Source organism: Trichechus manatus, unplaced genomic scaffold, assembly GCF_000243295.1.
Source record: "Trichechus manatus latirostris isolate Lorelei unplaced genomic scaffold, TriManLat1.0 scaffold00210, whole genome shotgun sequence".
NCBI classification, from domain to species: domain Eukaryota; kingdom Metazoa; phylum Chordata; class Mammalia; order Sirenia; family Trichechidae; genus Trichechus; species Trichechus manatus.
In genome coordinates, this window is record NW_004444146.1 from 1,783,432 (window position 1) to 1,806,810 (window position 23,379).

The window sequence follows — 23,379 nt, forward strand, 5'->3', positions numbered from 1 at the left end:
AATTTACTTATATCACCATATAAGTCTGGTTGTGTTTTATAAAAACAAATATGAACTTATTATATCTGAAGTCTTTTCAGGGAAGCTTTTTAAATCACGTTCATGGAAAGGATATCATCAGCACTTTGAAGGAAATAATACCGCATACACCCGAATGTTAATAGTGAAAGTCACTAGGTATAAGGTTATAGATGATTTTTTTTTTTGTTACTTCCTAATACTCTTTGATTCCCATTTTTCTATGGGTAAGTGGTATGCTTTTTAAATAATTGTTTTTAAAAAGGTGAGTGGATCACAGCCATGACAAATATTGTGTACGCATATGCAATAGCTCCCTAATAGGAGGCTTTCAAATTTTTCCTCCTACAATATGTTCCCCCCACACAGCCAGAATGAATCTTTTAAAATCCAAGTGAAGATTATTACTCCTGCTGAGCACCCTCCACTCACTTTCCATCCCACTGAGAATGAAATCCAAGTTCTTTCCATAGCTCATAAGACCCTAAATGCTGTGGCCCACCACTCCTTCTGAGCTCATCTCTTCTTTTTCTCACTCAGCTTCTGTCAAACTGGCCTCCTTGCTTTTTATCTAACAGACCCAGCCTGCTCCCACCTGAGGACGTTTGCACTTCTGTTTCTTCTTCCTGGAATGCTTTTCTCCCAGATTTCCACATGGCTAGCTCTCATTTCATGTGGATTTCTGTTCAAATATTCACCTTACCAGAGAGATTTTACTGACTATATAAAACAAGTACTTCCTCTTTCATTCTCTTGTCTCTTTACCCTGCTTTATTTTTCTTCCTAGCACTCAATAGTATTTGACATGTAGTTGTTTGTGTTCCTTTCCTGAGTAGTAATGTTCACTGCTTTATTTCCTGAACCTAAAACAGGCCCTAGCATAGTATGCACTCAATAAATAATTTGTTGAATGAATTGATTGTGTAGCTGCCAGATTTCATGTTAATAGAGGGGTGAGAATGAGAATCTTTTCACATAGTAGATAACATTATTAATTTCAAGTACAAATATTCTCCTGAACTTATAAACATTTATTAACTTACTCATTTAACATTGACTCAAACAATCTGACTTAAAGATTTACTAAAAATTGCATGTAATGAAGACAGTGTGGTATTTGAGTAAGAACAGACATACAGATCAATGGGACAAAATAAAGAATTCAGAAATACCCAATATGTTCAACTGATTTTTGTAAAGTTCTAAAGGTAATTCAATGGAGAAAGGATAGTTTTTGCAAAATGGTACTGGAACTATTGGCCATTTGTATGCAAAGGAAAAAAAAGAACCTTGACCTTTCCCTTGTACCATATATAAAAATCAAGTTTTAAAATAGATTACAAACCTAAATATAAAACTTTTAGAAGAAAACATAGGAAAAGAAATCTTTGTGATATTGGATTAGCATAGATCTAATAGAGCACAAAGAGTGAACCACAAAAGAAGAAACTGATAAGTTGGACTGCATCACAATTAAAATTTTTTGCTCTTCAGAAGACACTGTTTGAGAAGGAAAAGATAAGACGTGGACCAGGAAACAATATTTGCAAAACATATCTGTTAAAGGGCTTATATCCAGAATATATAAGGAACTCTTGAAACTCGATAATAAGACAACACAATTAAAAAGTGGTCCAAATTTTGAGTACATACTTCACAAAGAAGAAATAGGTATAGCTAATAACAAGTACGTGAAAAGATGCTCAGCATTATTAATCATTAGGGAACTGCACATTAAAACCACAATGAGATACCATTTCTGATAAAGTTAAATGTACATTTACTGTTAGATCCAGCAACCTCATTCCTAGGTATTTACCTAAGTAATGAAAATACATGTCCACATGAAGGCCTGTATGTGAATATTTTTAATAGCCAAAGACTGAAAGCAACTCAAATCTGGGTGGATCATGACTATGACAACTACTGTGTACACATATGCAATAGCCTTTTAATAGGATAAACCAAAAGAAATCTATGCCAAGACACATCATAACCAAGCTTCTGAAAACTAAAGACAAAGAATCTTTGAAAGCAGTGAGAGAAAAGGACACCTTACCTATAAGGAGAAAAACAATTAGAATAATAGCAGATTTTTCATCAGAAACGATGGAGGCCAGAAAGAAGTGGCACAATGTTTTTTAAGTACTGAAAGAAAAGAACTGTTAACCTTGAATCTTGTATCAGTGAAAACTGGCCCCCTCAAGGCCGAAGTTGGCAATTGCATATCCATATGGCACATCTTCACATTACAAGCATTCAAAGCAAAAGTAGGATAAAGGAAATGATATGATTTTCTCCTCGTGTGCTTCTTTTGTCAGGGAGGAAAAAAATTTTTTTCTAGGAACTTTCCTTAATCCCCTATCCCAGACATAATCCATTACCAAGAACTAGATCACATGGCCATAGTAGCTACAAGGGATGTTGATAAAATGAGTACCTGGCATTGTCAGCCTCACCAAGTGGGAGGCAGGCTAGAAAAAGGGAAAATTAAGTAGAAGATAGGATGCAGCAAACCTACATGTTATGAGAACCTTAAATTTCAATTAATACCTTTAAATGACATTATGCAGAGTCACAGATATTGCACTGACAAGATTGAAATAGGACATTCATCACACAATTTTAAATACCGTATGTAAGCATTTAATATGCTTAATTTTGTACCATATTTCTACGCAAATAACATGCATTTTCTATGTTTGTTTGCCAACCACCCCCACCATGAGGTAGTTTCATAAGTGCCACTATGCTGTTTTTTTTTTTTTTTTTACATGTTGCTGTAAAAAAAATTGGCATAGTATGCTTACAAAAATACCTTGTGATCAAACACTTATGCTTATCAAAAAACTTCACCAAAACAGGAAAAAGACAACCTACAGACTGGGAAAAATTTTTTGGCTATGACAAATCCGATCAGCATCAAATCTCTAAAATCTACAAGATACTGCAAAACCTCAACAACAAAAAGACAAGTAACTCAATTAAAAAATGGGCAAAGGATATGAACAGGCACTTCACCAAAGAAGATATTCAGGCAGCTAACAGACACATGAAGAAATGCTCACGATTAGCCATTAGAGAAATGCAGATCAAAACTACAATGAGATGTCGTCTCACCCCAACAAGGCTAGCATTAATCAAAAAAACACAAATTAATAAATGCTGGAGAGGCTGTGGAGAGACTGGAACAGTTATACACTGTTGGTGGGAATGTAAAATGGTACAACCACTTTGGAAATCGATTTGGCGCTTCCTTAAAGAGCTATAAGTAGAAGTACCATACGATCCAGCTATCCCGCTCCTTGGAATATATCCTAGAGAAACAAGAGCCATCATGTGAATAGATATATGCACACCCATGTTCATTGGGACACTGTTCACAATAGCAAAAAGATGAAAGCAACCTAGGTGCCCGTCAACGGACAAATGGATAAACAAATTATGGTATATCCACACAATGGACTATTACGCAATGATAAAGAACAACGATGAAGCTGTGAAACATTGTGTAACATGGTGGAAGCTGGAACTTATTATGCTGAGTGAATTTAGTCAGTCACAGAAGGACAAATACTGTATATGATAACTATTGTAAGAACTCAAGAAAAGTTTTAAACACAGAAGAAAACATTCTTTGATGGTTATGGGGGTGGAGAAGGGAGGGTGAGGATTATTCGGTAACTAGATAGTAGATAAGAATTCATCTTAGGTGAAGGGAAGGACAGCACATACTACAGGGGAAGTCAGCACAACTGGACTAAACCAAAGCTAAGAAGTTTCCTGAATACAATCAAATACTTTGCGAGACAGAGTAGCAGGGATGGGGGTCTGGGGGCCATGCTTTCAGGGGACATCTAGGTCAATTGGCATAACAAAGCTTATTAAGAAAATGTTCTGCATCCTACTTTGGTGAGTGGCATCTGGAGTCTTAAAAGCTTGCAAGTGGCCATCTAAGATGCATCGGTTGGTCCCAACCACTTGGAGTAAAGGAGAACGAGGAACACCAAAGACACAAGGAAATTATTAACCCCAAGAGACAGAATGGGCCACATAAACCAGAAACTTCATCAGCCTGAGACCAGAAGAACTAGTTGGTGCCCAGCTACCACCAATGAACGTCCTGACAGGGAACACAACAGAGGGTCCCTGATGGAGCAGTAGAAGGATGGGGTGCAGAACTCAAATTCTAGTAAGAAGACCAGATTTAATGGTCTGACTGAGACTGGAGGCGCCCCGGAAAGCACGGCCCCTGGACTCTATCAGCCCAGAACTAAAACAATTTCCGAGGCCAACTCTTCAGACAGGGATTGGACTGGACTGTGGGACATGAAGTGATAAGAATGTGCCTCTTAGTCAAGTAGATACAAGAGAGCAAAGGGGCAGCTTCTGTCCAGGGGTGAGATGTGGAAGGCAGAGAGAGTTAGGAACTGGTTGAATGGTCATGAGGAGTCAGGGGCGGAAAGGAGGAGTGTGCTGTCGCAGAATGGGGTGAGCAATTAGGGTCTCATAACAGTGTACGTAAAAAAAGTTTTGTATGGGAGACTAACGTGAAATGTAAACTTCATTTAATTACAACAATTAAAAAAATGGAAAAAAAAATACCTTGTGGGGGAAGGATGCAGTTGGCAAACAAACGTAGAAGGTGCACATTATTTGTGTAAAAAATGGTAATCTTGGTTCTGTCATCAAAAGAATTTTTTAAGTATATTGCAATCTTCAGAAAATGAAATAGTCTTGCCTCCCTCTATCTGAGCAGTTCTGCAGATAGCCCAGTTTTTGCTGTTCTTAACCATGTCTTTGTCTCTGTAGTTAGAGATTCAGATAATAAATATAAAGAGCTTGTTCCATTCTATCCATTGTTCTGCATGCTAGTAAACCAGTTATGTATGCTACCTTCAAGAACAATTGGAACAACATATTGTAAATCAGTAATTACAAATGTTGGAATGTTATGAAAAGAAAACTATAAGGTCTGTGGGAGTATATACCAAGGAGATTTATCTAACCTACTACGCGGTATGGAATCATATTAGCAAAAAGCAGTTTGGCCTTTTGTTCCTGATTCCTGAGCACCAGTGGGGCTGACCTTTATCCAAATCAGTTGCCCTCCCCTCCCCCGCCCTGGTCCAGTCTCACCTTTACATGGATTAATGGGGGGCCAGCCAGTGACTGATGAAAACCCTAGAACACGGAGGCTTAGATGGGTCCCTTCCAGAGTGGGTAAACCTGCAACAATAAGAAGCAGGGGTTGCAGCAGTACCAGAAGTGGAGACAACGATCGGACCCAGACAGTGGCAGCTGAAAGAGAGCCAGGAGCCAGTTGAGAGGAGCAGCCAGTTCCTGGTTAAAAGGATTCCCGGTTGACAAGAGTGAACATCAGTTTTCGGGAAGGGTAAGCAGGTCCCCTTGAGATGTTGAGGACCCATGCTGGTACCCCTCCTAAACCTCACCCTATGCTTACTTCTGTTTATATCTTTCTCTGTTACTGAAGTTATTGTTGTAGTTATGGTGTTTCCGTGAGTTCTCTGTAACTTACAGTGAATTATCAAACCCAGTAGAGAAAGAATGCCATGGGGGGAGCAGCTTGTGTCAGCAATAGTAGAAAAGTTGGAAAACATCCAAAAACCAAATGCATCGCCATCAAATTGATTCTGATTCGTAGCAACCTATAGGACAGAGTAGATAGAACTGCCCCATAGGGTATCCAAGGCTGTAATCTTTACAGAAGCAGACTGCCACATCTTTCTCCCGCGGACAACTGGTGGGTTCAAACAACTGACCTTTTGGTTAGCAGCCAAGCGCTTAACCACTGTGCTACCAGGGCTCTGGAAAATTGGAAAGTAAAGGTATGTTTGACCTCCACCTCATAGAAACCAGCTTCATGTTGATTCTTATCATCAGGGTTATCATTTCAGTTGGTGGGCAAGAAAGTTCTCCTATTGCACCTACTCTTGGGGTAAGGAAGTTCTCTGTGAAGAAGTGATTCTGGCTTTGGATGGTTTGTGTAGCTTTGTTTTTAGTTTGGAACAGTTTTATTTCCTGTAATTGTATAACTATCTTAGTGGAAAGCTGAAAGAGGCAACAGTAGAAACTGTTGGCCAGATACCATTTTAGATTGAATTCTCCATTCTGAGGAGTGTGATAACACAGTATATTATCAACTTTTTATTTTTACTAGTATGATTATTAAAAAACAGTAGTGTAATTGTACTTTGGATTTCTCTTTTGAATAAGACTGAGCATCATTTTTTGTTTAAGATGTTTGTATTTCCTTTTCTGTGAACTCCCTGTTCATGTCTGGTTTGTATATACTCTAAATATTAGGGAAATTAGTTCTTAGTCTGTAGTAAAATTGTGAATATTTTTTCTTAGTTTGTTGTTAGTTTTTTCACTTTCTTCTACTGATTTTTCCAAGCAGTTGTTATTTGTTTATTTTTTTTAAATAAATATTTGAGTGTCAGTCTTTTATGACATCTAAGGTTTGTGTCGTACTCTGATAGACCCACTCTGCTCCTAAATTATATATATTTTAAAAATCTCCCCAGTTTCTTCTAGTACTTACGTGGTTTTGGTTTTCTTTTTTTGCATTTAAATCTTGAATACATTTGGGATTTGTTCTGGCCTGTGTTGTGAGATATACCCCAATTGTAACTTTTCTAGATGGCTACCCATTTGTCCCCCCACTGTTTAGTGACTCTTTCTCATACTGATTTGAAATTCCATTTTTATCATTTACTGAATTCCCATATGTATGGGTTCATTCTTAGACTTTCTGTTCTATTCTATTGATCTGTTTAGTCATTAACCAGTACAACTATTTTAATAATTAGGCCATTTATAATATTTTTAATAATATGTTTTAATATTTGGCAGAACTACTCCTGCATCATTATTCTTTCAAGATTTTCCTACCTATTCATGTAAGTTTATCTTCAAAAATGAATGTTAGACTTTGTTTAGTTTTTTAAAAAGCATCTTTATTGGAATCACATTAAGTTTTTAGATTAGGGAGAATTGACATTTTAATAATGACTCTTTCTGTATTAGAACATAGTCTTTCCATTTGTTCATATTGGTGGCACAGTGGTTAAGCACTCAGCTGCTAACTGAAAGGTCAGCTGTTCAAACCCACTGGCAATCTGCTCTCATAGAGATTACAGCCTAGGAAAATCCTATGGAGCAGTTCTACTCTGTTCATATAGGGTCGCTATGAGTTGGAATCGACTTAATGACACACAACCACCTCAGAAGCATTATGATGTTTCTCTTTGTATAAATCTTCTTTACTTATTAAACTTATACCTAGGAATTTGTATCTAGGAATCTTTTCAGGTGGTTATGTAAGCAAAATCTTTGCTTCCATTATAACATCTATATAGTGGTTGCATGTTGTCTTGGTCATCTAGTGATGCTCAACAGAAATACCACAAGTGAATGGCTTTAACAAAGAGAGGTTTATTCTCTCATGGTCTAGTAGGATACAAGTCCAAATTCAGGGCGTCAGCTCCAGGAGAAGGCTTTCTCTCTCTGTCGACAATGGGAGAAGGTCCTTGTCATCAGTCTTTCCTTGGTCTGGGAGCATCTCAGCGCAGGAACTTCAGATCCAAAGGACACACTCTGCTCCCGGCACTACTTTCTTGGTGATATGAAGTTCCCCTGTGTCTCTGCTCACTTCTCTCTTTTATATCTCAGAAGAGATTGGATTAAGACACTATCTAATCTTGTAAACCTCATCAGTATAACCTCATCACAGTGATAGAATTTACAACACATAAGGAGATCACATATAACCTCATCATAGTGATAGAGTTTACAACACATAAGGAAATCTCATCAGATGACACAATCGAACAATACTGGGAATCATGATGCAGCCAAGTTGACAGATATTTTGGGGGAACACAATTCAATCCATGACACATGTATATAGGAAAATTACTCATTTCTCTGTATCAGTTTTTGTACACTACCGACTTACTGAAGTCTCTTGTCTGTAGTAGTTTTTTTCCAGTTGATTTTCTATGACTATCCAAGAGTGTAGTCATATAATGTGCATAAGTGATACATTTGGCTTCTCCTTTCCAATTTTCTGTGCCACTGATTTATTTCTCTTTTATAATTGTTTGGCAGGTGTAGTCTTTTGCAATGATTTTCACATCGTGGCACACATAGGCAATTCATAATATTTTCAGTATACACTAGAATAAAATGGAAAATGCTGTATGAGGCCAGAAATCACAAGCCTAAGGTTTAACTACCCCAAGCCCCACCTGACAGACCTAAGGTGGGTTGAAAAGAAGCCCTGTGCTTTTCTTTAATATATATATATATGTATGTATAAAACAGTAAATATACATGTCTTGTCCCTGACTTTAGTGAGAATATTTCTAGTGTTTTCCTATTAAATTTTGATGGTTTGAATGTTTACAACACTAACAACAACAAAAAAAGACTAGCTGCTGAGGCTACTTATGTACAAGTAACTACCTCATGAGATTTGGTTCCTTGGTTTGGAGGTTCAGGGTCATGGTTTCATGGGACATCCCAGTTAATTGGCCTAATAACGTATCTAGTACTTCTCGTCTACTTTCTAGTTTGTTTTGTAGTACCCTGGGTCTTAAAGGAGCCCTGGTAGCACAGTGGTTAAGAGCTCAGCTGCTAATCAAAAGATCGGCAGTTCAAATCCACCAGCTGCTCCTTGGAAACTGTATAGGGCAGTTCTACTCTGTCTTATAGGGTCGCTATGAGTCGGAACTGACTTGACGTCAACAGGTTTGGATTTTTTTTGGGGGGGGTAGGTCTTAAAAGCTTGCAAGTGGCCATCCAAGGTAAAACACTTGATTAATTCGCCTGTAGCAACAGAGGAAGAAGGAGAGTCAGGAATAGGAGAAAGAAATGGAATGTGTGGCTAATTGCCTCCATGAAAACTGCCTCCTCTGCCAAGAGACCAGAAGTACTGGGTGGTACCTGGCTACCATTACTGAACATTTTAATCAAAGATTTTGTAGAAGAATCCTGATCAAAAGGGGAGAAATACAAAGAGAATTTCTAATTCTCATGGGCTCGAGACTTTTCTGGAGCCATGGAGGCTGGATGAACTCCTGAAACTATTACCTTGAGATAATCGTTAAACCTTAACCCAAAAATATCCCCTGCAGTCTTCTTAAAACCAAACAGTAGTTTAGCTTAACTAGTAAAAAATGTCTGCTTTTGGTATTATGCTTCTTTAAGAACTGTCTATATGGGATCAAAGTGACAACAGCAAATCTAAAGATTAGATGGGAACCTTAGGAGGCAGTAAGTTTATATTAATGGAGGAGGAGCGGCTCACAAAAGGAGGGTGAGAATGGTTGCACTACTCAAAGAGTGTAATCAAATTTTGCTGGTTTGGAGGTTGATGTACATATATTTAAGTATATTAAGGAAGTATCCACGTAATTCTGTTTTATTCAGAGGTTTTAGTCAAGAATGTGTATTGAATCAACAAGTATTTCTTAAGCATTGCTGCTATATGCTATGCTTTAGAACTAAAACAGTAACTCAGATGAGACACCCTACAGGAAAGAATACAAGTCCAAAAGACTAGAGTTCAAATCCCATCTACACCACATACTAACTGTGTGACCTTAAAGCAAGTCGTTTAATATTTTCACTAATTATTTTGGACCTTAGTTTCCTCATCTCTAAAATGGAGTTGATGATAACTTGTAGAGTTGTTAATTTTTTAAGACATGATTCTCACTTCAGGGAGTACACAGTCTAGTAGGTTGAGACAGATTTATCAACAAGTACTGTAATTGCAAAATAATGAGACGGTATGGTAGAGATGGAAGAATGAGCAGTGGTGATATAAAGGGTGATCTCTTTTGCCTCCAGAGGGACGTGAGAAGGCTTTACAAAGGAGGTGATATTTAAAACTGAGCCTTGAAGGATAAATAGGGGAGGCCCACAGCATATATTAAGACAAAGATGTGTGAAAGTGCTTAATGCACTGAGGAACTTGCATTTCATTAAGAATGATTAGATCAATATTATGGACAAATGATGGAAGAGGTAGACAGATTTTAGATCACAGAGCATCTATAGTGTTTGCTGCTCTGAAGATTTTCGACTTTATTCTGTAAGTGACTGGCGTGTGTTGAATATTCAACCGTCAGAGTTGCTGGTGGTTGAGGGTGTGTTAACCTGGTAGTAGGGAGACACTTTAAGCTATTGCATTTAAGGAAGGTGTGAATTGCATGGGAAGGACTGAGAAGAAGTAATGGATTTGAAAGCGACTTTAGGTGGTAGAATCAACAGAACCTGGTAGCCATTGGAATATTTGGGGAGTGGAAGGAGTAAATAGCATTTCACAGGGTTTCAAGCTCAAGAGGCTGAAGTGGTTGTTGGTTCTATTCAGCAAAATAGGATTTTTTTTTTTCCTCATTAAACTTTGTTTTAATGGGTCTCAAAATTCTGTGACAGATTTTTGGTCAAGTTGTTTCCATTTAAAAAGTACTGATTTTAAAAACTAATAACTTAAAACTGCCATACAAAAAAAGAAATAAATGGTCCACAAAACATTCCTTTCCTTCTGAAGGTTTTACGACGCATTGTTATGATTAACCAGTCTTTTACTATTAAACTTAAATGGCCAATTGAGACAAACAGTTTGGAGACTCTGCTTCCGCCACTAAGACTGGGGTGGCAGGTGTTATGGGTTAACATTCATTTAGCTTTCTGAGCAGATTTGGTGACCTTGGCAGCTCTAGCACCCTGTTTGTCCACTGCCTTGATGACACCCACAGCAGTTGTCTGTCTCATTTATATCACGAACAGCAAAACGACCCAGAGGATAGTCAGAGAAGCTTTCAACTACACGTGGGCTTGCCAGGAACCATGTCAACGGTGGCAGCATCACCAGACTTCAGGAATTTGGAGCCGTCTTGTAGCTTCTTACCAGAACGGCAGTCAGTCTTCTCTTTAAGCTCAGCAAGCTTGCAAGCAGTGTGAACTGTGTGACAATCCAGCACAGGTGCATAGCCAGCACTGATTTGGCCTGGGTGGTTCAGGATGATCACCTGAGCAGTGAAGCCAGCTGCTTCCATTGGTGGATCACTTTTGTTGTCACCAGCCACATTGCCAGGACGAACATCTTTGACAGAGACATTCTTGACCTTGAAGCCTGCATTGTCCCCAGGCAGAGCTTCACTCAAAGCTTCATGGTGTATTTCAACAGACTTTCCTTCAATGGTGACGTTGACTGGAGCAAAGGTGACCACCACGCCAGGCTTGAGGACACCGGTCTCCACTCTGCCCACAGGGACAGTGCCACTACCACCAATTTTGTAGACATTCTGGGGAGGCAGACGCAGGGGCTTGTCAGTTGGAAAGTTGGTGGCAGGATGCAATCCAGAGCTTCAAGCAGCATGGTTCTGCTGGCATTGCCATCCTTATGGGTCATTTTCCATCCCTTGAACCAAGGCATGTTAGCAGTTGGCTCCAGCATCTTGTCACCATTCCATCCAGAAATTGGCACAGATGTACTGCGTCAGGGTTATAGCCAATTTTCTTAATGTAGGTGCTGACTTCCTTAACGATTTCTTCATATCTCTTCTGGCTGTAGGGTGGCTCAGTGGAATACATTTTGTTAACACCAACAATTGTTTCACACCCAGCGTGTAAGCCAGAAGGGCATGCTCATGGATCTGCCCATCCTTGGAGATACCAGCTTCAAATTCACCAACACCAGTGGCAACAATCAGGACAGCACAGTCACCCTGTGATGTTCCTGTAATCATGTTTTTGATGAAGTCTCTGTGTCCTGGGGCATCAGTGATGGTCACGTAATGCTTGCTGGTCTCAAATTTCCGCAGCGAGGTATCAGTGGTGATACCTCGCTCACGTTCGGCTTTCAATTTATCCAAGACCCAGGCATACTTGGAGCCCTTTCCCATCGTAGCAGTTTCCTTCTCAAATTTTTTAATGGTTCTTTTGCCGATCCCACCATATTTGTAGATCAGGTGACCAGTAGTGGTGGACTTGCCCAAATCTACGTGTCCAATGACGACAATGTTGATACGAGTCTTTCCCTTTCCCATTTTGGCTTAAACTTTGTGATAGTTTTCACCAACACCTGTGTTCTGGCGGCAAACCCATTGCAAAAAAGAAAATAGGAATATTAAGATGGAGAAAAATGTAAGAAAAGTAGACACTGAATTAACTTTACTATGCTTAGTCTAATTTTTTGAATATTAATGTTCACAGGAAAAGCACTCTAAAAATAACAGGGATAAATTCTAGGCTTTTTGTTTGTTAATTGTGGTAAAAATATATATAACGAAACGTTTACCATTTCAACATTTCTTTCATGTTCAGTTCAATGAAATCAGTTACTTTCATCATCTTGTGCAACCATCACCACTGTCTGTTTACAGATTTTTCCATCACTCTTAACAGAAACTCAGTGCCCTTTAAGTAACAACTTCCCCTTTCCTTCTCCCTCCTGCCTCTGGTAACCACTGATAAACTCTGGTCTCTGTACATTTGCCTATTTTAGATATTGCATATAAATGAGATCATACAATATTTGTCCTTTTGTGGCTTATTTCACTCAGCATGATGTTTTCAATGTTCATCCATGTCATGGTGTGCATAAAGACTTCATTACTGTTTATGGCTGAGGAATATTCCATTGTATGTATATACCACATTTTGTTTATCCATTCATTTGTTGGTGAACATTTATGTTGTTTCCACCTTTTGGCTATTGTGAATAGTGCTGCAGTGTCCATTGGTGTGCAAGTATTTGTTTGCATGTTTGCTTTTAATTCTTTTGGGTATAAACTTGGGAGTAAAATTCTTTTTTTATTTTATTTTATTTTTGAATGGTGCTTTAAGTGAAAGTTTACAATTCAAGTTAGTCTCTCATACAAAAATTTATACATACATTGTTATGTGACCCTTCAGCACACTCCTCCTTTCCACCCCGGATTTCCCACGTCCATTCAGCCAGCTCCTGACCCCTCTCTGCCATCTTATCCCGCCTCTGGACAGGAGCCGCCCATTTAGTCTCATGTATCTACTTGAGCCAAGAAGCACACTCTTCATGAGTATCATTTTATGTCCCATAGTCCAGTCTAATCTTTGTCTGAAGAGTTGGCCTCGGGAATGGTTTTAGTTTTGGGCTAACAGAGAGTCTGGGGGCCATGTCTTCCAGGGTCCTTCCAGTCTCAATCAAACCATTAAGTCTGGTCTTTTTACTAGAATTTGAGTTCTGCACCCCACTTTTCTCCTGCTCCATCAGGGACTCTCTGTTGTGTTCCCTGTCAGGGCAGTCATTGGTGGTAGCCAGGTACCATCTAGTTCTTCTGGTCTCAGGCTGATCAAATCTCTGGTTTATGTGGCCCTTTCTGTCTCTTGGGCTAATACTTTCCTTGTGTCTATGGTGTTCTTCATTATCCTCTACTCTAGATGAACTGGGACCGATTGATGCATCTTAGATGGCCACTCGCTAGCTTTTAAGACCCTAGACACCACTTAGGAGTAGAATTCTTGGGTCATATGATAACTCCATGTTTATCTTTTTTGAGGAACCGCTAAACTGTTTTCCACGGCAGCTGTAGCTTTTAACAATCTCATCAACAATGGATAAGAGTTTCAATTTCTCCACATCCTCGCCAACATTTGTTGTTTTCTATTTTTCTGGTCATAGCCATGCTAGTGGGGTGAAGTGGTATCTCATTGTGATTTTGGTTTGCATTTTCTTAATGAGTAATGACATTGAGCATCTTCTCATGTGCTTGTTGGCCATTTGTATTTCTTTGGTGAAATGTCTATTCAAGTGATTTGCCTATTTTTGATTGAGCTGTCTGTCTTTTTGTTGTTAAGTTGTAGAAGTTCTTTAAATATACTGGATAATAAACTCTTCTCCAATATATAATTCTCAAATATTTTCTCCCATTCTGTGGGTTGTCTCTTCAGTTTGTTGATAAAGTCCTTTGATGCACAAAAATTTTTCATTTTTATGAAGTATAGTTTTGTCTTTTGTTGCTGGTGGCTTTTGTGTCATATCCATGAATCCATTGTCAAAAACTAGATCCTTTGTGAGCAGCCATCTAAGATTACTCCTCTGGTCTCACCTCGCCTGGAGCAAGGGAGAATGAAGACGACTAAAGACACAAGGGAAAGATCTAGTTGTCCCAGCACCACATATTGAACAGAGTATTCTTTCGCCATTGGATAGACTTAGCACGCTTGTCAAAAATCAGTTGACCACAGATGTATGAGTTTATTTCTGGACTCTAAATTCTATTCTATTGGTCTGTATGTCTGTTTTTATACCAGTACCAGACTCCTTTAATTACTGTAGCTGTATAGTATGTATTGAGTATGTAAGTTCTCCTGCTTTATTCTTTTTCAAGATTGCTTTGGCTCTTCGGGGTGCTCTGTAATTCCATGTAAATTTGAGGATTGGCTTTTTCATTTCCATAAAGAAGGCTGTTGGAATTTTCATGGGGATTGCGTTGACTCTATAGATTGCTCAGGGTAGTGTTGATATCCCAACAATATTAATAAGTCTTCCAATCTGTGAACACAAAATGTCCTTCCATTTGTTTAAGTCTTTTAAAATTTCTTTCAGCAGTGTTTTATAGTTTTCAGTGTATAAGTCTTTCACCTCCCTGGTTAAATTTTTTTTTTTTTTAATTCCGATGTATTGTTAGATGCTATTGTAAATGGAATTGTTTCCTTAATTTTCTTTTCAGATTGTTCATTGCTGACTTTGTGTGTTAACTTTGTATCCTGCCACTTTGCTGAATTCATTTATTAGCTTTAGTAACTTTCTTCTGGATTTTTTGGAGTTTTCTGTGTATCGGATCATGCCATCTGTGAAAAGGGATAGCTTTACTTCGTCCTTCCCAATTTGAATACCTTTTATTCCTTTTTGTTGCCTAATTGTTCTTAACTTCTCTATATAGGGAAATACTATTGGTCTTGAATGTAGTTTTTACAGAGTGGTTGGTAAAGTACATCACACACTAATTAAATAACTATGAGTGCTGTGGAGGAGAGTCCTATTGATTCTGCAAGTAGCATTAAGAAAAGAGCTAAAGAAAATATAACTATAACAGTATCGATACACTTAAAATTAAGAAAGATCTGAAAAATTTTTTAAATGTGATTACAGTGTTAATGATAAAGAAGAGTTTGAATTTTAGCAGTTTAGTGCTTTGAGGTTTTTTGAGTGTTCAGTTCTGAATTTGCATTAGTGTTCACATTTTATAACTAAATTTTCTTCTAATGTAAAATTATGTTAAGTGAATACTCATCTGAAATAAAATATATGTATAAAATATTTAAAGTAATATTCTTTTTTATCTTCTAGTTACGATTACTGGAAATGGAGAAAATGGTAAGGCACTTTTAGTCTCAATTTATGTAGATTATGGTATCTTAATTGAAACTCACCTACTTTTTATTTATTTAATGGTGACTACGTGTATTTTTGTTTTTTAGGAAGAAAATACCTATCTTTAAAATTTGAGTAATTAAAAGTAGTAGTATTGGTTTTAGTTTCATACATTGAATGTATTCTCGTGTTATTTATATAAATTGAAATAGCAATTATTTTGTAAGGCACCTAGCACCCAAACTTCTTTGTGTATATTTATGCAAATATGTCTGTGTTTTAAGTTCTTCAGGACTCTTTATAGTAGTTCACAGTGTTTTAATATCTGTCTTAACTTGATGCAGTTGAGAAGGGTATTGTTTTCCTTGGAAAAACTTTACTGCTAAATGGGGTTAAATCATTTATGCATTTATAGTTTCATGGTGTGCAGATTTTATTGATGATTTCTGCTTATACATTTGTTAAAAAATAGCATTTTACTAATTACAACAACAAAACAGCCGGTTGCCATCGAGTCGATTCCAACTCATAGTGACCCTATAGGGCAGAGTAGAACTGTCCCATAGGATTTCCAAGGAGCGCCTGGTGGATTCAAACTGCTGGCCTTTTGGTTAGCAGCCGCAGCTCTTAACCACTGTGCCACTAGGGTTTCCTTATAACCAGAATGTAAATTTGTAAGTTGTATTATAAGTTCATTTTGAAAAGGAATTAAAGTTTTTATAATGATTAGTTAAAAAGACTATGCCTAGAGGGAAAATTTTCTCAAAATTTCACCTAGATAAAAGAAAATTTTAGAAGTCTATTGAGATCAAATTTCAAAAATAAAATCTGATTTTATATACAAAAATCCAGAGAATTTCTAAAAGAGTTGGAAATTATTGATGAATATTTATTATTATTATTGGAGATAATTAGGCATTAAGCACGTAAATTTCAAATTGCCTTTGAGTCTAATTTATCAATAACAGACTAAACATAGACTCAATATTGGTAGGCTTACTTTTTTCTTTTCAATGAAAACTGTTTCCTTGTGTTGAAAGCACAGACACAGAGAGCAGAGAATTTCAGAAGTTCTTGTAAAAATCCTTTTTTTTTACCTTATGTCATTAGCTCTTGTGGCTCTTTTTACTGTGTCTTTCAAAGAGTCTTTTGATGAAGTTTTGTGTTTGCTTGTTTTGTTTGTTTTTCACTTAAGTTACAAGTGATTTTTGAATACACACTTTTTTATTTATAAATATGGGTTATTTCCTCTTTCAGCTTTGATTTAATTTGCATGATTAAGGTTTTACTTTTCAATATTACTTGTAACTAACCTATAGTTTATAGTATGTATATGTGACCAGAAGTTTGTCTATTAGCATTCATATTAATTTGAACTTTGTTATAGCAATATCTCTTCTATTACTGTTTACTAAATGTGATAATTACCATCTGTTAAGTACTTATGTTTTCCAGGCATTGTGCTAAGACCTTCATTTTATTTTATTTTTTGTTTAACTGAGAGTTAAGTTTTTTTTAAGCAAATAAATGTTTTGTTTTTGTTCTCATGGAAAACATGTATTCTTAAAATATAAAGTATTTCAGAAAATATTCTAAGAATATATTGTTTTACATTCTATTCTAGCCTTAGTCATAAATAACTAAATGATTCAGAAGTGTAAAGCAGCTCAAGGTTATAGTTTATCTTACAGCTATCCAAGAGTATATAGATGAGAGATGGCAAACTTGTTTAAATCTGGTGGCCAGACAAGAGTGTAAGTGAAACAAGCTGGGCAGAGATAACTTTGAGGTTCACCTCCACGTTAGCATGGCAGCAAGAGAAGGATAGGGACTGAGCTCCAGCATGTTTTGCCAAAGGAAAAACAAAGGAAGGGAGAGGCTGAAGTAATTTACATTTTAGTACTTTCTAATAGGCCTTATTCAAAACAAAAATTACATCTGATTTTCACTCGTGAGGAAAGGTACCAAGGAAATGGTTAAAATATTTGACCTTAGATTTTAGAGACTGTTCCCAGATTGCAAAAAGAAGCTTCATGGAGAGGGATAAAGCAGGAATTTTCAAACTTTTTAACCTCAGAGCCCCTATAACACTCTTAAATTATCGAAGATCCCAAAGAGCTGTGGTTTATGTGGGTTATACTTATTGATAATATTCCATATTAATTAAAACTAAAAAAATTAAAAGATTTATTTCGTAAAATATTTAAGAATAACAATAAGCCATTACATGTTAACGTAAATAACATTTTTATGAAAAATAATTATTTTCCAAAATAAAAAAATGTTTGAGAAAAATATCATTGTATTATATTTTTATAAATCTCTTTAATGTCAGGCTTAATAAAAGACAGCTAGATTCTCATATTTGCTTCCACCTCATTCATCTAGCCTCTGGGGAACTCCACTGTATGCTTTTGAGAGAATAAGAGTGAAAAGAATAAATTCTATCTTAATATTATGTAAAAAGCTTTTACCTTTCAGATGCTCTGAAAGCGTATGGGGAACGCCAGGGATCCCCAGACCACACTTTCAGAACTGCTTAGTACTAGAACTACTTCTACTGCTACTTAGATACAAGCATTTATTGAATAGTCTTGCATTCTTTTAATTTTATTAGGCAAGTGCCAGGAGTGCAAAATTTGCTGGTTCTGGTCTCAAAGAACTTAATAAAGACAAAGAAGTAAATAAACAGAATCTGAAGATTTGAAAAAGTACTGTTGGCATGCAGAGAAAAAAGCAATACAGAATACTGATAAAAGAGGGAGGAGTTAAAGGACAAAGAACAGACTCCCGAGAACAAGTCAAAGTAGTGCCATATAGACCCCAGACTTTAAATTTCTTTGCATCAGACATGGGAGCTCCCTTCCACAGCCCCATGGCCCCATAGTATCCTTGTCTCTGACCCATACTAGCCTCTTTCCAGTCTTGGTGGATCTTGTGCAGATCCGTATGCAGTTTTTTCATTTCTCTGGAAATGCCCACAGCCAGAAGCAAAAGACCAATATGTTAAGATGGTGGAATTATGGGTACTTTTAAGTAAATTTAAAATTTGCATTTTTAAAATGAAATATTCTAATAAATAGTATTTGCATTTTAAATGCAAAACTATATTTTAAATGCAACGTTTTAGTAATAGCGTTTTAATGGAAGTGAATTTAAGAGGTGAATCATTGCATCAAATGCTGAGTGAACAGGTAGATAGAATAAGGATTGAGAAGGGATACTGGATTTAGTAATTAAGAGATAATTAATGGCCTTTGCCAAAGCTGTTTTAATGGGTTGCTAAATGCAGAACCAGATTATGAGGAGAGTGATTTGGTGATAGGGGTTTCTGAGTGGTGCAAACAGTTAAACGTGCTTGGCTAACCAAAATACTGGCAGTTTGAGTCCGCTCAGTGGCACCTCAGAAGAAAGGTTTGGGGATTTACTTCCGAAAAAAAAGCTGTTGAAAACCCTATGGAATGCAGTTCCACTATTGACACACATGGTCACCATGAGTCAGATTCAACTTGACAACAGTAGGTTTAATTTGTTGGTAAGGACATGCAAGCAATGAGGGTATGCACCATTTTGGGAACTTTGGCTGTGAAGGAAAGGAGAGATGATATGATACTTTATGAGGAAATTAAGATTGAAGGAGGTGTTTGTTTGTTTGGTTTAATGAAAGGAGAATGTTAATTAAGCAATGTTTGTAAGCTGAAGGGAAGGAGCCAGTGGAGAGGAAGGTATGAATAATGCTAAGTGGTACAGGGGGAATAATTAATAGTCAGCAGTGTGCAGGAGAGAGGATTGGAAGAGACTAGGATCAAAAGCACTGATAACAATGCTGACCTTGGAGAAGAACACTCTGCAGCAGAATAGGAGAAGGAAAACTAAGTGAATATGAAAAAAAATTTTGAGGGAAGGGAATTTGAAAAAGTTCTAGTGAAGTCAGAGATGACATTTCCTAAGTGATGGATTCAGGATGAAATTAGAAATTTAAGAAGAGTAAGGGAGAAGCCTAAAGCAGCTTCTATGGGAAATAAGGTAGAGATTTAACTAAAGATAAATTAAAATAATTGATGGACTGTATGTCCAACCATTGTCCAAGATGGACAATATGAATTATTAATGAAAGGGGGAAATTCTGGTATGTGCCAGGTGCTGGGCTTTATAAAGGAGCCCAGTTCAACTTCATTTTAAGACTTTTCCACCAACAATGCTAGTAACTGCAGGAAAGAGGGGGTAAGGAGGTAGGATTTACCCATATTTGGGAGTTAGTAAAGTACAGTGTGTCATATAGTGGCAGTTTACATGTTGCTGTGATGCTGGAAGCTAGGCCATTGGTACTTGAAAGACCAGCAGGATCATCTGTGGTAGACTGGTTTCAGTGGAGCTTCTAGACCAAGACAGACTAGGAAAAAAGGCCTGGTGTTCTGCTTCAGAAAATTAGCCAATGAAAACGTTATGGATAACAACAGAATCTTGTCCAATATAGTGCTGGAACATGAGCCCCTCAAGTTGGAAGGTACTCAAGATATGACACAATAGCCTCAACAATGAGCTCAATCATACCAGATCATGGAGATGGTGCAGGACTGGGCAACGTTTTGTTCTGTTACATACATAAGGTTGCTGTTATGGGTTGAATTGTGTCCCCCCAAAATGTGTCAACTTGGCTAGGCCATGATTCTCAGTATTGTGTGATTGTCCACCGTTTTGTCATCCGATGTTAAATCCTACCTCTATGATGTTGATGAGGTGGGTTTAGCGGCAGTTATGTTAATGAGGCAGGACTCAATCTACAAGATTAGGTTGTGTTTTAAGCCAGTCTCTTTTGAGATGTATAGGAGAGAAGCAAGCAGAGAGACGGGGACCTCATACCACCAAGAAAGCAGCGCCAGAGTAGGGCATGTCCTTTGGACCCGGGGTTCCTGAGCCGAGAAGCTCCTCGACCACGGGAAGATTGATGACAAGGACCTTTCCCTAGAGCTGACAGAGAGAGAAAGTCTTCCCCTGGAGCTGGCATCCTGAATTCAGACTTCTAGCCTCCTAGACTGTGAGAATAAATTTCTGTTTATTAAGCCATCCACTTGGGTGGTATTTCTGTTATAGCAGCACTAAATAACTAAGACAGTTGCCATGAGTCAGAGCCAACTCAATGGCAGCTAACAACAGCAACAAGGTGCATGTGATAAAAGGTCAAGGGAGAATCTAAAGATGATAATGAGTCCATTGAATGGGCCATGGGTTTAGCATGGAGGGGGCTGACAGGATGGAGAATAGAAGATTTTGAGAAACCAGAATTTTTAGTGGAAGGGAGAACAGCAAAATTTGCCAAAAGTAGGAGGTCATGGTTAGCATTTTATCAGTTCTGGGCTCAGAAGTAGAATGTGACCATTAAGCTGATGGTGTATGTCATGGTGAAAAGAACCTTGGATTTTGCTATCAAGCCGGTATGGGTTTGAATCGTGGCTTTATCATTTTGTAGGTCAGTGACCTGGGGCAGGATACCACATTCTTTGAGCTTCAGTTTTTGAAACTGAAAGAATACCTAGAATAGCTAGAAATAAGGTATATGTAGATGTTCAGTAGGTGGGAATGGTGATTGAGTTTTGTTGTTTTTGCTAGTTGTGTTAGTTGAGTCGACTCATAGCGACCTTATGTGTAACACTATGAAATGTTGCTCAGTGATTGAGTAGCTATAGTCAAATATAGTTACTGTGAAGTTCTGTAGTTTTAGGATGCATTAGTCATGCAGGTGGAGTTATTTGCCAGGAATTTCACAGCGAAGGGGAAAAGAAGTGAGCAACACAGTTTACACTGGCCGTCGAGATGAATTAGAAGCAAAAGAGATTAGAGGCAAGGAGACCAAACTGACTTTTGCAGTAATCCAAATGAGATATGCAAGAATTTATGAACTGTTGTGCTGGCAGTGGAAATAATGAAGAGTTCAGTTTGAAAGAAGTTTTAAAGATAAAATTGGGAGTACTTGGTACTGATTAGATGTGAGATGTGAAGAGTCATCTGACACCTGGGTTCCTGCATTGGTCAACTGTGTGGATGGTATTTTTGTTCTCTGAGAAAAGGTAAGACTTTGGGACTTACATGGACTGGAACAATTTCAAAAGAAAATTTTGAGGTACATCAAAGGAGTATCAGTTTGTATCACATTATTTTATTTTAAAAGGAACTTTTGTAAACCAGAAATCTAAGGAAATATAATCTCAGACCAAAGAAAGGATGATACTTTGAATTGAATACATGTTAGCTTTATAAAAACCTCACTACATTGTTCTTAATGTTTCTCATTTCAGTGAAAACTTTATCCGTCTTTAAATTTGGGAATGCACAAAAAGAACCAAATTTTGGGAAGAAGAAATTAAGATACCTGGGTAGTAATAACAATAGCCAATATTTATTGAGCACTGTTATATAGCAGACACTGTTCTAAATGTGTTTTGCATGTATTAGCTCATCAATATTAAGCAACTAATTTTAATGACACAAATTAAGGGCTTTGATTGAAGTATAAGCAAATTATTTGTGGAGTACAGTAGATAACGCCAAACGGTAATGAATTCTGAAAGTAATGGGCAAGGCCTTCGTGGAAGAAATAACATTTGAATTGAAAACTTTAAAAATTAATAGAATTTCAAACGTTTATGTTTGCATGTATTTTGTTTTCTTCAGTGGGTTTGTGGTGCTGCATTCCAAAATGAAAAAGAACTTAAGCACCTTGTAGATAGTTCTTCTTATGAAAACCAGACCACTTCTTCCAAATAGAGAAACTACACAATACAACAAAAAGCATTAAGTTGTATCAGTGGTTAATACTTGGAGGTGAAAGATGTTGTAATGTCATATTAATCCCTTTGGGAAACAGTTATGGCAGGAATTTGAAGTGCCTAAAAATTTTTCTTGTTAGCTTATGTTGAAAAAGAGGATAAAATTTAGAATACCTTGTTTTGAACAATACAGAAATTGAGCTTTTCAGATTTGCTCAGTATTCATGGGTGTGGTGATTTCCTTCTTTTACAGTTCTTTGGATTTAATGTTCATAGTGATGGATTCTGTCTTAAATAATTTTGAGGCATATTTGAAATGTAGCTTTTAGGGACAGCTTAAAATTTAAAAAAAAGGAAATGTTTTAACTTACAAACATCCCCTAGCAACATAATAAAATTAAAACTCATGTCAGGCAGCAGTCTTTACTTACAAACTAGGCTGCTAGCCCTTAAATGCAGGAACAGGAATATTTCCTCATATCTAGTAATATTACATCATGCAGATAAAGGAGTTTATATATTTGATGTTTTCAGTAGTAATTGTATTTTAATGTATTGCTTTTTCCTGTTTTCACCTAGATTCAACAAAATGTTATTTGTTTTTATTTACCAGGAAAGGCCGTTGTTTACCTTGTGGCTTTCCATATGTTCTTTGTTATGTTTGTATGGTCCTATTGGATGACAATTTTCACATCTCCCGCTTCCCCCTCCAAAGAGGTAAATTTAATGTTGGTAAATTACCAAGTGCTTTAACTGGTTATGAAATTATTTTCCCTTGTGTTACCTTTGTTAAAACTTTACATAGTGCATTTGTTTGTTTCCATTCATAAAAATGCTCAGTAACGCCTCATCATTAGTCAATTTTCAGATACAAGGTATTGACATAGCATAGTAAAAGATTGATAATAGTGCCTGACATTTAGCTGTACTGATAACTTTCCTGCCATGCTGTGTTTTCTTAAATTAAAGACGTACTTTATATTACTGGAGTAAAAAAAGTCTTAAGGGACAGAATTGAGTTACAAAAGTAGAGCTTATATGTTAGAAACATATTTGTATTTTCGCAGACCTGAACAAATATGCTATAACTCAAAAAGTGTTTTGATTGTGGGAAACAAATTTTCTAGCTTGTTACTCCTTGATAATGACTAGTGTTTCTTCTAATTTGAGGTTTCATTTGGAAAAGAATGTGGGTAATCGTTT

General features: G+C 37.1%; 1 protein-coding gene and 1 pseudogene across 9 annotated transcripts in view; one reads left to right on the forward strand and one right to left on the reverse strand.

The window, feature by feature from the left end:
* ZDHHC20 (zinc finger DHHC-type palmitoyltransferase 20) overlaps positions 1 to 23,379 on the forward strand; it is an 85,203-nt gene that overhangs the window by 26,825 nt on the left and 34,999 nt on the right. For 8 of the 9 annotated variants that reach the window (XR_002825887.1, XR_002825888.1, XM_023742440.1 and 5 more), the window contains exons 2-3: positions 15,386 to 15,412; positions 22,790 to 22,893. Coding sequence is in view for 7 of the 9 variants with exons in the window: in XM_023742440.1 (XP_023598208.1) it covers positions 15,386 to 15,412; positions 22,790 to 22,893 (131 nt within the window). In the remaining 2 variants the exon portion in view is untranslated. The remainder of the gene's footprint in view (positions 1 to 15,385; positions 15,413 to 22,789; positions 22,894 to 23,379) is intronic. The other variant, XM_023742443.1, reaches the window with a different exon arrangement.
* LOC101361723 (elongation factor 1-alpha 1 pseudogene) lies at positions 10,444 to 12,289 on the reverse strand (annotated as a pseudogene).